This window comes from Elgaria multicarinata, chromosome 1, assembly GCF_023053635.1.
Source record: "Elgaria multicarinata webbii isolate HBS135686 ecotype San Diego chromosome 1, rElgMul1.1.pri, whole genome shotgun sequence".
NCBI classification, from domain to species: domain Eukaryota; kingdom Metazoa; phylum Chordata; class Lepidosauria; order Squamata; family Anguidae; genus Elgaria; species Elgaria multicarinata.
Genome location: NC_086171.1, coordinates 180,150,487 through 180,164,996, shown reverse-complemented (window position 1 = coordinate 180,164,996; position 14,510 = coordinate 180,150,487). Strand labels below are relative to the sequence as shown.

Sequence of the window (14,510 nt, the reverse complement as noted above, 5' to 3'; positions counted from 1 at the left end):
TTCAAATTAACAAGTTTCAAAAGCAGTTCTCCAAGTAGGTTCTAGGAGGCTCCTGTTAAAAACAAGTCTAAGGCTGCAATTCTAATTACACTTTCTAGGGAAAATATAGCGGGACTTCATTTCAAGCAAAAAAAGTTTGCACTGTAAAATGTCTTCTGCTCACAGGACTAGTTTCATAGTTTTTAGATCTTGGCCATGTTGTTTAGTTATAAAGATCTGTTTATTCTGAAGCATTTCTATCCTGCCTTTCCATGCCTTTGTTCTAGGTGGCTAACAATGTTAAATACAAAAAAAAGTATAACTGCTACTCTTGAATCATTAAGGGCCTTTATTATTGCAGTATTTCTGAGTGGACAAATAGAACTAATGTTACAGTGTAAACCACTCAGTGAGTTGGAGAACTTTGGCTAATATGCATGTTTTATTCACTATTTGTTTAATGGAGATCTAACCATATTCACTACATCCACTACCTATATACAAATGAAGAATGTCTATTTGGATTATTGTATACAGCCTGGAGCATTTTGTAGTTAACTGTAGCACAATTTTCTGTTAAACTGTGTAGTGATGTGTACTCTTTATAATTCATGTATTTTTTTTAGGCAGAGAAGAACAGAGCAGCAGCAATGGCTAATAATCTACAAAAGGGCAGTGCGGGCCCCATGAGGCTCTACGTAGGATCATTACACTTCAATATAACAGAAGATATGCTTCGTGGAATCTTTGAGCCATTTGGCCGGGTAAGTTTTCTGGTTGGTTAGATAACCACTATAAAGTAGATAGAAGGCTGTGGTTGAATTAGAAAGCACAGTAAGGGTGATAACACTCAACCACAAAGATTCACTTAGAGATGTAAAATAGATGCAATATATTAGAGATATAGGTGATATACAACATACATATATATATATATATACACACACACACACACACACACACACACACACACACACAGTTTGTAATCAATCTACAGAACAATTTCTCCTAGCTGGTACATGTTCTTAAACCCCTTTAAACAAATCCAACAGTGCAAAACCTCCACAATAAAAATTAATAAAGAAAAACAAAAACAAATAATGTCCAATGTCCCAGCACTGAAGTTCACAGTAGCATTTTATGTTTTTACAAAACTGCCTAAGAGCAAAACTTTTAGATAATAATAGTTCAGAAGTATATCACTCCACACATTCACAATGTCAGGCGTCTAAATGACATTCATAAGGCGTCTATTAAACATTCATAATAAGGCGTCTAATAAAACAGTTGTCCGGTACATATCCTGTTTCGAAGTATCTTCGTCAGTTGGACGCAACTTGTTCATAAAGGGAGCCGTGGCTGTACATTTAGGGTGGAACCCTCCAACATTGTCACCATATCATTTTCATGTTTCAGACCGCCAGATAATGCTCTCAACCATGGCTCCCTTTATGAACAAGTTGCGTCCAACTGACGAAGATACTTCAAAACAGGATATGTACTGGACAACTGTTTTATTAGATGCCTTATTATGAATGTTTAATAGACGCCTTATGAATGTCATTTAGACGCCTGACATTGTGAATGTGTGGAGTGATATACTTCTGAACTATTATCTAAAAGTTTTGCTCTTAGGCAGTTTACGGTGAACTTCAGTGCTGGGACATTGGACATTATTTCTTTTTCTTTTTTTTGTTATTTTTATTGTGGAGGTTTTGCACTGTTGGATTTGTTTAAAGGGGTTTAAGAACATGTACCAGCTAGGAGAAATTGTTCTGTAGATTGATTACAAACTATATATATGCTGTATATATCACTTATATCTCTAATATCACTATGCCAGACTGGGGCTCTCACATGTAAATCTAAAAGTTTAATTCATTTAAAGACAATTAAATTTGCATTTTCAACATAAAGAGAATTGGTCCCGCAGTGGAAGAACCATTGTTCCCTTTTCTTTATGTAAGGTCTTTTTAGGGAGTTTTTAGGGTGAAGCCCTCATAGGGAGTTTTACATTGCATAGATATAATATAAAATCACAATATTTGAATGAACTTACCATAAGGCATCACAATTGGGAGTCAGTACCAGTCAACAGCAGTAAAAATCAGCAATGCATAATATTAAAACAAATAATATAATTTAGTAGCAGATAAAAGAGCAGCATCCAGGTATCCACATTCTGTACCAGTTGAAGCTTCCAAACCTCCTTCAAAGGCACCCCATGTTTAAGGACCTATGGCCTTGCATGTTATGTCCCATCAGCTCTTCAATCTTCTATGAACAACTCCATCTATTTACCAGGTCCAATGACAAGGACATGTAAATTGGAGTTTTATAGATTTTCTTGATTGTAATCCTATCCTATCTGAGCATTAGGAAATGATGGAATTAAAATAATTTTACTTGGAAGGGTAGACGTCAACATTTAAGATGGTTATTAGAAATATTTCTCTTGGAAAAAGCACTATGCTTAAAAAAACCCTATTGTCATCTGTTTAACTGAACTATCATGTTTTGTGCTTTCATGAACACTGTTGGACAATTCCCACATACATCAGACTGGTTTGTCACTATGGGAACAAGCGTTGTGCTTACACTTTTCCTTCTTCCCTCACACTGTCTAATTCTCAGTTCTGGTTTTCAGGGCAATAACACACCATAATATGGTTTGGATGTAACTGCAAACCAGTGAGTGAGAAAGGATGCAATCCTAGGGATGTTTAGACAAGAAAAAAAGGCCTAAAACTTCCAGCATGGCTGGCTGGGATATACTGGGAGTTGTAGGCCTTTTTTTCCTAAGTATGCATAGAGTTGTGCCTTAAGTAGAGGGAGAAAAGTGTGTAAGCATAGCCCCAAAGCAAGGTAGAGGCTCAGTTCAGACAACATGTATCTCAGTGGTGGTTTTAGAACTCCGCTGTGGAGTTTTTATACCACCATTGAGTAAAGTATTATCTGGTGGGAAAACTCCACGCAATGATGGAGGGGTTTTTTGGGCAGGGGTGGGGCGGAAAACCCTCCATGCAGAATATCCACGCTGTGCAGAGGAGAGTTCCTACACAAGCATTGTGTGGTGGGTTCTGTGGAGTTTTCTGCTGTGTTGAGTTGACTTTTCCCACTGGCTACAGAATTTCCTGGCAAGAGCGGTGAAAGGATCAAATGCCGCTCTAGAAGAGCTGCCTGGATTATTTTTTTGCAGCAATGGATGATGGGATACCGTTGGGAGGACCAGGGGAGGAGAGAGGGCAGAGGAACTGTCAATCAAACATTGTGATGGATTTTACTCAACTCTGTGGTAGCTCACTGTCACACAACGATAGAACATGTTGTGTGGGGAGAACCCCCTAAAAACTCAACCGTTGAGTGGACTTTTCACACTATGTTGGCTAACATGTTGTCTGAACTGAACCAGAGAGTTTAACGTGAACAGACTTTCATCTTTGAAATATGTTTGTTCCCTTGAGGTTTGAGACAGTTTCCTGTATTTAGGAGAGCTAGTAGAACACTCAGCCTGTATAGTCCAATTTGAGTCATAGTTGTTCCATAAATAAGACTTGACTGATAGGTTGTTGTTGTTGTTTTAAAAAGATGCTAATGGGTAATCATGATTCTTTTCAGATTGAAAGCATTCAGCTGATGATGGACAGTGAAACTGGCCGTTCCAAAGGATATGGATTTATTACTGTAAGTTTATAAATTTGACATATATTTAGTCTGAAAGGTGGCTTGACAAATCAGACTCTTGGTTACTCAACTGCAGTCATCATTCATTCACTCACTGTAATATAGCCACTTGCTGTTCTACAAATTCAACCATATTTCAGAAAAACAAGTATTAGGCATTAATTTAAAAAAATCATGGATTACTATAGAAGAACATTAAAACACTCAGATGTCTCAGTCTCATCAATTTAAATGAGACTTTGTTCAAAATATGCTTAGGATTGAAGTGTGGGTCCGAAGGGGAATTTTAAAGTAGGAGTTTTCTCTTGAGATAATACATGTCTCAGGTAATCACTAGTACTTCATTCTAAACATATTTACTTGCTCAAAAGCTTCACAGATATCAGTAGAATGTGTTTCCAAGTAAACATGATAGAATTGCATCTTAAGGGCTACAGATTTTTTCAGCTTGATATTCTTAGTGTTAGTTCACTGACATACATCCTAAGATATCTATTCATTATAATTAGACGTGGCTTGCTTTTCTTTTAAGACTCTAAAGTGGGCCACGAAGAAAGGCCTGAAGGTATTTTAAAAGTTGTAAACATGAATAATTCTGAAACTTAATCTATTTAAAACTAAAAACCTTTAATTTGAAACTGCCAGGTTTTGGTCATGTTCACAATGGTAGAATAATTCCAGTTTTTATTAGACACGAGCAACAACTGCTGTCGTACTGGCCTGGAGTGTGCTAAATGAGGATGGCTGTTCTCTGCCAAATATGGCCTTCAGTAGAGTATGTTGCTGTGTTGATAAAGGCAAATTGAAAATGAAAAGATGAAGGCAATATTGTCCACGGACAGGAGTATGCTACTTCTCAAGGTACATAAAATTAGTAAATATAAACTATTGAATTAAAAATTCTTCAATTCCCTAAACCTCATGGCAGTATACTACAGTGTCTATTTTGCATTTTTTTAGTAGTAACAACACTTTCTGAGTGTTTAAACTGCTTCAGATCATTTCCCAACTTGGATAGAAATATCCAATATCCATGCAGCCTGTATGCTAAAACGGTGAAATGTTCAGGATGTGTCCTGTCCGACTTGGTTCAAGCCACTCAGAGGGGCTAAAGCCAGTAAGGCATGTGGTCTAGTCAAATCAAATTCAGGCAAGTGAAGTCCAGTTGAGGGTGCTGTATAGCCAGGCAAATTAGATCATGCAGGGTCTTCCAGGACCTTTGCCGGCTCTGAGTTAGCTGAGACTCCAGCAAAGGGAGCTGTTGATTCCATGACAGTCAAAAGTTTTCTGAAGCCTTGTAAATGCCAGCAGTTAACTCTACGCCCTCAGAAAAGCAGTATGTTTCTTAAAAGCTACTGCCTGATTTGTAGCTGCTGGCTCCTACAGGGTGGGGGTGGTGAAGGTTGTAATGGAGGAATGTTTTCTGTATCTGAGAACCTCTGTATCTAGAGGAATGTGCCTCTACCTGAGGAGTCAGGTAAAGGCACATCCTCTGGCCTAGAGGGCCCTGGGCATCTCCTCTGCTTCCGAGTCCTCTTCGGAGCCAGAGGATGGGTCAAGGCTGGATGGGTCAAGGGGAACATCACAGGTTGTACGTAAGAGAATGCTAGAAGCTGCCTTATATCAGGTCAAACTATTTGTCCATCTATCCCAGTATTGTCTGTTTCAACTGGCAATGACTCCCTAGGATCTAAGGCAGAGAGGTCTTTCCAGTCACCTGCCATCTGGATTGCTTTTTTAATGGGAGATGCCAGAGATTGGACTTGGGACATCATTTTTGAAAATCGTGCTCTAGCACTAAGCCAAGGTCCCTCCCATGTAAATATCTAAATATTTGTTTGTTTTTAGCAAAAATGTAAATGTGTACTCGCTGTTCACACAGATTTTATAAACCGCCTGTCTTAATGCTGGAGCAGTGATTTGAAGGGTGCTGATACTAGTTTTATGACTGAAACTTAGTGGAATGTAGGTTCTTTAAGTACTGAAACAGAAGCGTTGCTAACAATGAGTTGTATCAAATGATAACCATATATTAATTTGTTTAGTTTTCAGACTCTGAGTGTGCTAAAAAGGCCTTGGAACAACTAAATGGATTTGAGCTAGCTGGCAGACCAATGAAAGTAGGGCATGTAACTGAACGTACAGATGCATCCAGTGCAAGCTCATTTTTGGACAGTGATGAACTGGAAAGGACTGGAATTGACTTGGGAACAACTGGTCGCCTTCAATTAATGGCAAGACTTGCTGAAGGTAAAAAACAAATTCCATGTTTTTGTTTTTCAATATTTGCACTGCATCCTACTGTAATTCAATCTAAGGGAGAGTTTATCAGCAACTTTTTCATAACTTAGTAGGCCACAGACATCCCCATGTTGTAGCCTTTCTAGTTTAGCCACATTAACTCAGGGCTTCGTGAAGTATCTAGCACAAAATATATTAATGGCTTTCTATTCCAGGTACTGGCTTACAAATCCCTCCAGCTGCACAGCAAGCTCTGCAAATGAGTGGATCATTAGCATTTAGTGCAGTAGCAGGTAACCCCCCCCCAACATATTTTCTAAATACTGTTGTCTGGAAGCTAGTCTAAAAAAAGATAATTACAGAGCAATCATATGCATGTCTACCTAGAAGTAAGTCCTATTGAGTTCAGTGGGATTGGAGCTGTATTCACCTACTGAGCATATGTTTCTTAATCTACTTACTAGTTGAATTGTGCACTTCTGGAATTTTCTGTAGCTCTCTACTAAATCACTGGCAAATGAAATGGGGACATCGCTTGACAGCTGTTGATGCACTAAATCCTGGCACATGCTGTATCAATTTAGGGTGCCATCCTATGGGTTGCACCCTTGATAGATAAGAAGCCTCTGGGTATTCTGTGTCCTGCCAGGCTATTGCCAGCAGGGCAGGAGGAGGATGAAAGCAGTTTTTGCTTCTCCATCATCCTTTTTATAGTATTTCCTCTAGACGGGCCTATGAGCCCTTCTAGATGAAGCACACTGGTGGGGGGCTTGGCTGAGGCTGGAGAGGCCATAGGATTTCTTGTATCCTTGTCCCTCCCACTAGAATGTCCCCCTTTCCTCTCACTCTTAAGCCTCTTTTGTGACTTCAGGAAGCAACCAGAAGGGTTCTTTCTTTAGAAGCTATGAGGGGGGCAGAGGCAGGGATCAGATTCTGGTAGCTATGTGATTGTCAATACAAAGTTATTATATACATCACACCACTTCAGCTGCTGTTATTTAGCAGTTGTGCATACAGCTTCTGTCTTTACATCCCACATTTGTACTATGATGCAGATTAAAATTCTTCCCGCTTGTCCCTGTCTTACTGTTTTCTGCTTCTTAATATCCAGCCTCTGAGCTAGTATAAGATGGCTCAAACTGACTAGTGAATGAATGATGTACAAATATGTACAGTACCAGATTTCACATCACAAGTCGTGAATTGCTTGTGTGATATTTAGATGTGTTGCCTGTCTGTCAGCATATCCACACACAGGGTGACCAATATTCATGGAGAAATTATTGACAGTCTGTAGGGTGCTGTGTGTGAGAAGTCTATATTCTAAATATTGAGGATATTAAATGCTCTACTTCTTTTTTTTTTAGATTTGCAGACCAGACTTTCACAGCAGAGTGAAGGTGAGACTGAATTTGAATAGTGTTGTACATAGACTAGAAAGATGGGCATCCAGATCTTTCCTATTTGTCAGGGCAAGTGCCCCTTGCCCCTAGTAAGAAGTATTCCCAAAGCTTCAGACAGCCTGAAACTTGTGCTGCAGTTTGGATAAAAAAAAAGAAACATTATGAATTTCTCCTGCTCTTTCCTCTATATAACCCTATATAAGCCTTGGGTGCAAGGAAGACAAAACTCCCTCCAGCCCTTTATGCTTGCAAGTAGATTTGAGGTATTGATTAGGAGAAATGGAGTTGTGGCTATTAAGCTAAGGTGATAGTTGTGGATTCCTGTAGAAAGACAGGGCCCGAGCTGATAACATCTGAATGGCTTCTTGTATTAAAGCAGTGAGGTGGGGCAGAAAATTACCAAAATGGAAAAAAAAAATTGATATCAAAGTTCATTAGTAACAATGCTTTTATGTCAATTGCTAATAGCAAATTAGACAGTTTCAAAGATGTAGATAAATTTTCTGTTGACTCTTACAAATAAGGACTTACACTACATTTTCTTCTTCAGTTTTGGCTGCAGCTGCTTCTGTACAACCACTTGCAACACAGTGTTTCCAGCTCTCCAACATGTTTAATCCTCAAACGTAAGTTAATCTTCTATAAGTTCAGTTTTATGTCTCTGTTCTGTATAAATAAGTTCATGAATTTCTTAAGACTTGTGGTATCTTACTTTGCAGTGAAGAAGAAGCTGGCTGGGATACAGAAATTAAGGATGATGTGATTGAGGAATGTAACAAACATGGAGGAGTTGTTCATATTTACGTAGACAAAAATTCAGCTCAGGTATGTTGCTAAAATCAGTATCTAAAAGTTTCATCATTGTCCCTAAAGTTCAGCAAGTTTTACTCATACTACTAATAGTACAATCAACTACTAGGAAGGATTTTTGGTTCTATAAAAGGACTCGACTAAAATATTCTAACATGAGTCCGTAACACAATGGTAATCTGTTGTCAGAGGGCAAATGTCTATATATCTACACCATTGTAAGGTATCAGTATTTTGTGTCTGATACAGAACAACTCTGAATTGTAGCAGTCTTAGTGGAAAGCAAATAGGTGATACTCTGAAGTTTAATCCAAACTTCGTTTTAGGTGTGAAGCCTGTCTTCAGGGTTGTACATCCCCTAAAAGGTCTGTAGCATGGGCTGTTACTTGACACCTGAACTGCTTTTCATTGTGCAGGTAGCTGGGACACTTTTTCCAGGCTAGTATGCCAGCTAGCTTGGAAAAATCTTGACAAAATCAGACCATTCAATGTCAGTCACTAGTCACCTCCAAATTAGACTACTGTAACACACATTATGTGGGGGGACTTTTGGAAAGTGTTCACAAACTTCAGTTGGTTCAGAATGCTGTTGGCTGGCTTTAGATGTTGAAAACATCAAACCAATTTTATTTGACTTGGTTGCTGGTCAGTTTCTGGGCTCAATTGAGTATCCCAAGTTTAAGATTTTTAGGAACACAATCCTAAGCATGTTACTCCTCACATGTTCTGTTTAGCATCTGAGCATTTGTTCCAGATGCAATTGCTGAGTGAGGTACAGAAGAGCATTTTTGATACTGCCGTCTACACTGTGAAGTGCAGTGTAGAAGGTTTGTCAATCCCCAAAAATTTTTAGATGACTGGCAAAAAGATGACTGTTCCGCAAGGCTTTTAAACCCTGGGCTTGTTTTTAGTGATATTTACTTCTATTGGTGATGTTTTATTTAATGTGCAATTTTTTCTAATTTAATATTCATTGTATGATGTCCTTTTCTGCAAGTTGTTTTGAATTCTCTTCTGAAAAAAGGTGATTTAAGTGTATTAATACATGTATTTATCTTTCATCTGTTGCTTTGTTCTAACAATTTACTCTGCTGACTTCTGTTGGTTTGCAAATCAAGCATTCTGTTAAATTCGTCTGTTTAAGCATTAGCATGGAGAAAGGGAGCAGCTGGTTGAAGAAAATAGACTATTTTCCTAGAAGCAATGAACACTTTGTTCTTTTTCAGGGCAATGTATACGTCAAATGCCCTTCGATAGCTGCAGCAATTGCCGCTGTCAATGCATTACATGGAAGGTGGTTTGCAGGTCAGTAAACTTAATATTTTTCCATGTTGCTGTCTTAACAAGCAGCAGTGGGGAACTTCCAATATGTGGGTCAAATTAAGCTCTCAGTCTTCCTATCCGGCCCTCGAAGTTTCTTCCAATTGCCCTGCCCCCTCTTAACAAGGTGTCCTTCCCTTTTTCTTTAGTTAAAAAAAGCCTTGTAGAACCTATACTACTCTCCCCAATTCAGCTTTTCAACTGGCCACACTTCTTGCATTCCAGTTTGGCTGGCTGAGAGGGTGTGTTGGAGAGCCTCTGCCCCTACTGTTTTTTCCACCCACTGCTCCAGTCCTTGCAGAGGTCTTTTCCAAACCTCTAATCCTCCTTCAGCTATCTTCAGTTCCTGAAGTGGGGAGAGAGAGAAAAGGTCTGAAGAGGAATGCTTCTTAAAAGGACAATGCCAGTGTTGGAAGGGAGGTTTCTCCAAATGTGTTGGAGTACGACTCCTGTCATCTCTGACCATTGACCATGTTGTTTGGCTGGCTAATGTGAGTTGTAATCCAAAACAAATGGGAGAACACAACACTGGAGAAGGCTGGAGTAATGATATTTGGAAATGGGGAAATGACTTGGGGTGTTCTCTGGGTAAGGGTTAACTAAGGGGGGATAAATTCATTGAAGCTGCAGGATTTAGGAAGGTGATTTTGTGGCTGGCTTCAGAGAAACCCATTTTTGGGGACAGCCACTCCCACTGCTGGCATGCAGTCCCTGAGAAATTACTCCTAAGGGAAAGCTGCCCATGAGGCAAGCAGAGGTCACCCACCCCTCATGTAGACAAACTGTGTGAAAAATAGAGAGATGCTACTTCCTAGATGTAGGAGTGTCTATCAAAAGGACTGGGGTGGGGATTATAAATCTTTTACTGTCACTGACAGTATCTCTAGCAAACTTCTCACAGATTGATCAGTCTTCATGGTTAGGAAGCTGGTGCCCTTAATACAGCAATGATTAACACCCTTGACCTAGGATCAGTTGTCAGCAATTTTATTAAGAGAAAGGGTACCAATTAAGTGAAATGAATCCTTAGATGCCCCATTGTTTTTTGCCAAACAGGAAGACACACATTTGTGCCTTACAAAAGCTCTGAAGGTGATTCGATACAGAATGCTATTACTGGGAGAGGGTGTATTCTTCCTGTCTTTTGGAGAAGCCCTTCTCTGTAACCTGTCAGTGACTGAGGCATGACTTGTCAAGACCAGAGTTTCTCAGTGGCCACACCTAGATTTTGAAATATTTTACTCCCATGAGATCTGTTTGAACACCCCCCCCAATCTTTTACTATTTTTTGTCCTTGTTCTAGAAAGCATTTTATGTGATGGATCCTCATTTCTAGATTTTTCTTACCTTCTGAGCCTGTTCCTGTTTTTATATTCTTACTTTTTTATGGGACTTTTAACTGTTAAGTCACACTGAACAATGCAAGCACATTGGAAAGGTGTGGTGTAAATTATTTAGAATAAACAAAATGAAATTAACAAGAATTCTAAATTGCTTTTGCTTTTTGCTTTTCTCCCTTTCCTCTGATAGGTAAAATGATCACAGCAGCATATGTACCTCTTCCAACATACCACAACCTTTTCCCAGATTCTATGACTGCAACCCAGCTCTTGGTTCCTACTCGGCGATGAAGATGGATTTAGTCAGTTTTGTACATAGCTATTTTTGAAGGAAGACTTGAGTTACTGTTTATTTAGAAGAAAACAAAAGGAAAGGGTGTAAAGTCCTTTTGTGTACACTTCCTGTTACCTTTAAACAAAAAAGCAAAATATAGTAAGCAGGAATGCTGTGTGTTCATTCTCTTGATTAGCATTCCCACTGTATACAAAGCTGACTACTTGTTCTGCCTTGTAATACTTGTACATTTAGAACATTTGGCTAAAGTGAGCTGTAGGAACAGATGTAGCTTATAGAAAAGACTTTGCTGTAAAAGGTGGACAGGACATGATTTTTAATGTTTCACAAGCCTTTTCTTTTAATGCAGGTTCTGCATTTTACATTCACTTAAATGTAGATGCTCTGCTAAAGGTTAATATCAGATTTAACTGGACATATTTAGTGTGTTTTGTATGGATTGAAAATTCAAGAGGCTACTGAGTCATTTTTTGGTCAGCTGATTGGCTCACTTAATGTTGACCAGTTGGCAAAATTGGGGGGTTAGAGGATTTTATTTCTAGATGGTAACTTTTGATTGTCTCTGTAAGTTTATTGTAAATAAGGTGTAAGGTGTGTTTAGAATTCCAAACAAAGCTATCTCTGCATTTCCAGATTAAAGTTCCATTGATTGCAGGGAATGTACTTAGTTGAAAGTTGAAGTAGGAAATGCAGGAATATATTTTGTCTGGTTGCATATAATCTCTGCTCTTTTTTAAGCTCTGTGAGCTCTGAAATATATTTTTGGGTTACTTCAATGTGTTTGACAAAACAGCTTGATATTTCTATCAACAAATGACTTTCATATTGCAACAATCTTTGTAAGAACCACTCAAATAAAATTCTCTTAAAGGCCTCCAGAAGCACTTTTTTTTAGAACTTGTCAGTGGCAAACAGGAGAATGCAAATTGTGAACTGTTTAGTTAAAAATGCTAGAAGCAGGCAAAGCACTGATTTTGCCTAACAACTTTCAACTGTGGTTTTGTAAATATAACTTACTGGTGAGGTAGATATTGGTGGGTGGAAGTGGAACTCGGGCATGTTACACAATTTATTGAAATTAGCCCAGTTCGGCGATAATTCTCTTTATTGTGGTTATTTTAGAATGGTGCTTCTTGTGCTAGGAAGAAGTATTTTATACCTGAAACAGTAAACATTCCTAGCATCTGTTTGAGGTCTCCTCTTTTTTACCTTTGATGCTGTTCTCCATTTTTCCTTCATTGCACAGAACCACAAGAATAATACCTTGTGTCTTAAAGAGCAAGCTATAGGCTTCATGGTGTAGAGAAAACATTGCATAGTTTCTGAGACTTGGAAGAGGGACTGTGAGGAAGCCTTCTGTCTTGTTTTTTACATTCCTTGGCCAGTTGTCCCAGCTTTGCTTGGTTCAAGTATATCCAAACTATATAGTTTCTCTCATGATACCATGGGAGGGGTGTAAAAGTCAAGAGTTAAAGAGCCGTATTTCCCATCCAGCAGTCTTTACCAAAAGTAAACTCTGCCTCAACTAATTATTAATTCCTGAAGCCTCATTACTCACTGCAACTGCTTCATTGCCTTTATGCCAGACAGGAAAGAGAAGCTTTAAAAAAAGACTTGCTTTAATGAACTCTGTTGCTTACCTGTAACTGTGGTTCTTCATCATGGTCTCTGTACATCACACGTAAGGGGCCTGCGCGGAACTCACTTCGGGAAACTTCTAAAGCCGAGAAACATTTTTGGTGGGAACCCCTCCCCCACCATCCAGTGTACATGTCGCTGGATTCCCGTCCCTCTCCTCAATTCTCTGAGACCAACTACCTGGCCCCATTGCGAGGTTAACACTCTGTATCGACAGAAAAAAGTCATTGACACTGAAGTGGGGATGGTGGGAGGATTATGTGAATGCACAGATGACCACTCAAAGAACCAGTTACAGGTAAGCAACCTGTTATTCCTCATGGTCTCTGTGCATCACAAATGGTTCTTCTGTGCATTCACACAACCCTCCCATCATCCCCACTTTGATGTCGATGTTTTTTTTTTCTGTCGATACCAAGTGGTTAACCACCTCACAACGGAGCTGAGTAGTTGGTCTCAGAGAACTGCGGAGAGGGGTGGGAACCCAGCGACATGCGCACTGGGTGGTGGGGGAGGGGATTCCCAGCAAAACGTTTCTCAGCTTTAGAAGTTTCCCGAAGTGAGTTCCATGCAGGCACAGAGCCCTTATGTGTGATGCACAGAGACCACAATGAAGAACCACAGTTACAGGTAAACAACCTGTTCTTCTAGTATATTCTTATCTCACCAAACGAAAACATTTACCTTGCTTTTTCAAAGAGCAAGTATGGGTTGCCTCCCTAACTGGATATATTTGGGAGCATTTGATGGGGAAAACCGGCTTGAGGCTCATTTAAAGACTCACAGATTTATTGTGTAAAGTTGAAGGACTAAAGGCCACCCTATAACTTATGTGCTGTTCTACAAGTGTTGGTCACAATTTGAAACAGATGAAAATACATATGAGGAGCAAAGGTAAAACATGGGTGAGTTGACAAATATATAAAGCATGAGCTATATTAGCGCCTTGGTTGCATGTTTCAAAAATACGCTATCAATACCTACCACAAACCATACTGCAAATTAAAAGATGCAAGGGGGATACCATGCTGATCCTATTAGTGGTAATCAGCATCTTTGTTCTAGTAGGCATTGGTATTCTGCCCCTAAAAATAATTGAATAGCACAGAGTATGGTAATGCTTTGAGATGCATTGTCAGCCCCAAGACCTTATACTTCTTGTATACAATATGTTTGTGTTCAGTTTCTTGGACACAAGAAAATTAAAGGCCAAATAAATAGTTATCTTGGGCAGTGTCTGTATTTCTAAGCTGCTTGAGAGTACCAGAGCCAATGATTATTTTGATCGGTGTATGAAATTCAACCTAAATCCTTTTTCTCCAGGCTTGTGCAAACTCATTCCTTTTCTACTTGACCTTCTGACCCCACCCCCCAGACTCATAGAATCATAGAATAGCAGAGTTGGAAGGGGCCTACAAGGCCATCAAATCCAAATGCAGGAATCCACCCTAAAGCATCCCTGACAGATGGTTGTCCAGCTGCCTCTTGAAGGCCTCTAGTGTGGGAGAGCCCACAACCTCACCAGGCAACTGATTCCATTGTCGTACTGCTGTAAAAGGAAGTTTTTCCTGATGTCCAGCTGGAATCTGGCTTCCTTTAACTTGAGCCCATTATTCTGTGTCCTGCACTCTGGGAGGATCGAGAAGAGATCCTGGCCCTCCTCTGAGTGACAACCTTTTAAGTATTTGAAGAGTGCTATCGTCTCCCCTCAATCTTCTCTTCTCCAGGCTAAACATGCCCAGTTCTTTCAGTCTCTCTTCATAGGGCTTTGTTTCCAGACCCCTGATCATCCTGGTTGCC

At 39.5% G+C, this 14,510-nt stretch overlaps 1 protein-coding gene across 4 annotated transcripts in view; it reads left to right on the top strand.

Annotated features, from left to right (window-relative positions):
- RBM39 (RNA binding motif protein 39) overlaps positions 1-11,946 on the top strand; it is a 32,376-nt gene extending 20,430 nt beyond the window's left edge. For all 4 annotated transcript variants that reach the window (XM_063144664.1, XM_063144683.1, XM_063144674.1 and 1 more), the window contains 9 exons: positions 606-743; positions 3,598-3,663; positions 5,709-5,913; positions 6,120-6,197; positions 7,272-7,304; positions 7,858-7,933; positions 8,027-8,132; positions 9,344-9,422; positions 10,968-11,946. In XM_063144664.1, the coding sequence (XP_063000734.1) occupies positions 606-743; positions 3,598-3,663; positions 5,709-5,913; positions 6,120-6,197; positions 7,272-7,304; positions 7,858-7,933; positions 8,027-8,132; positions 9,344-9,422; positions 10,968-11,068 (882 nt within the window). In that variant the 3' untranslated portion in view covers positions 11,069-11,946. The remainder of the gene's footprint in view (positions 1-605; positions 744-3,597; positions 3,664-5,708; positions 5,914-6,119; positions 6,198-7,271; positions 7,305-7,857; positions 7,934-8,026; positions 8,133-9,343; positions 9,423-10,967) is intronic.
- Positions 11,947-14,510: the final 2,564 nt, after the last annotated feature.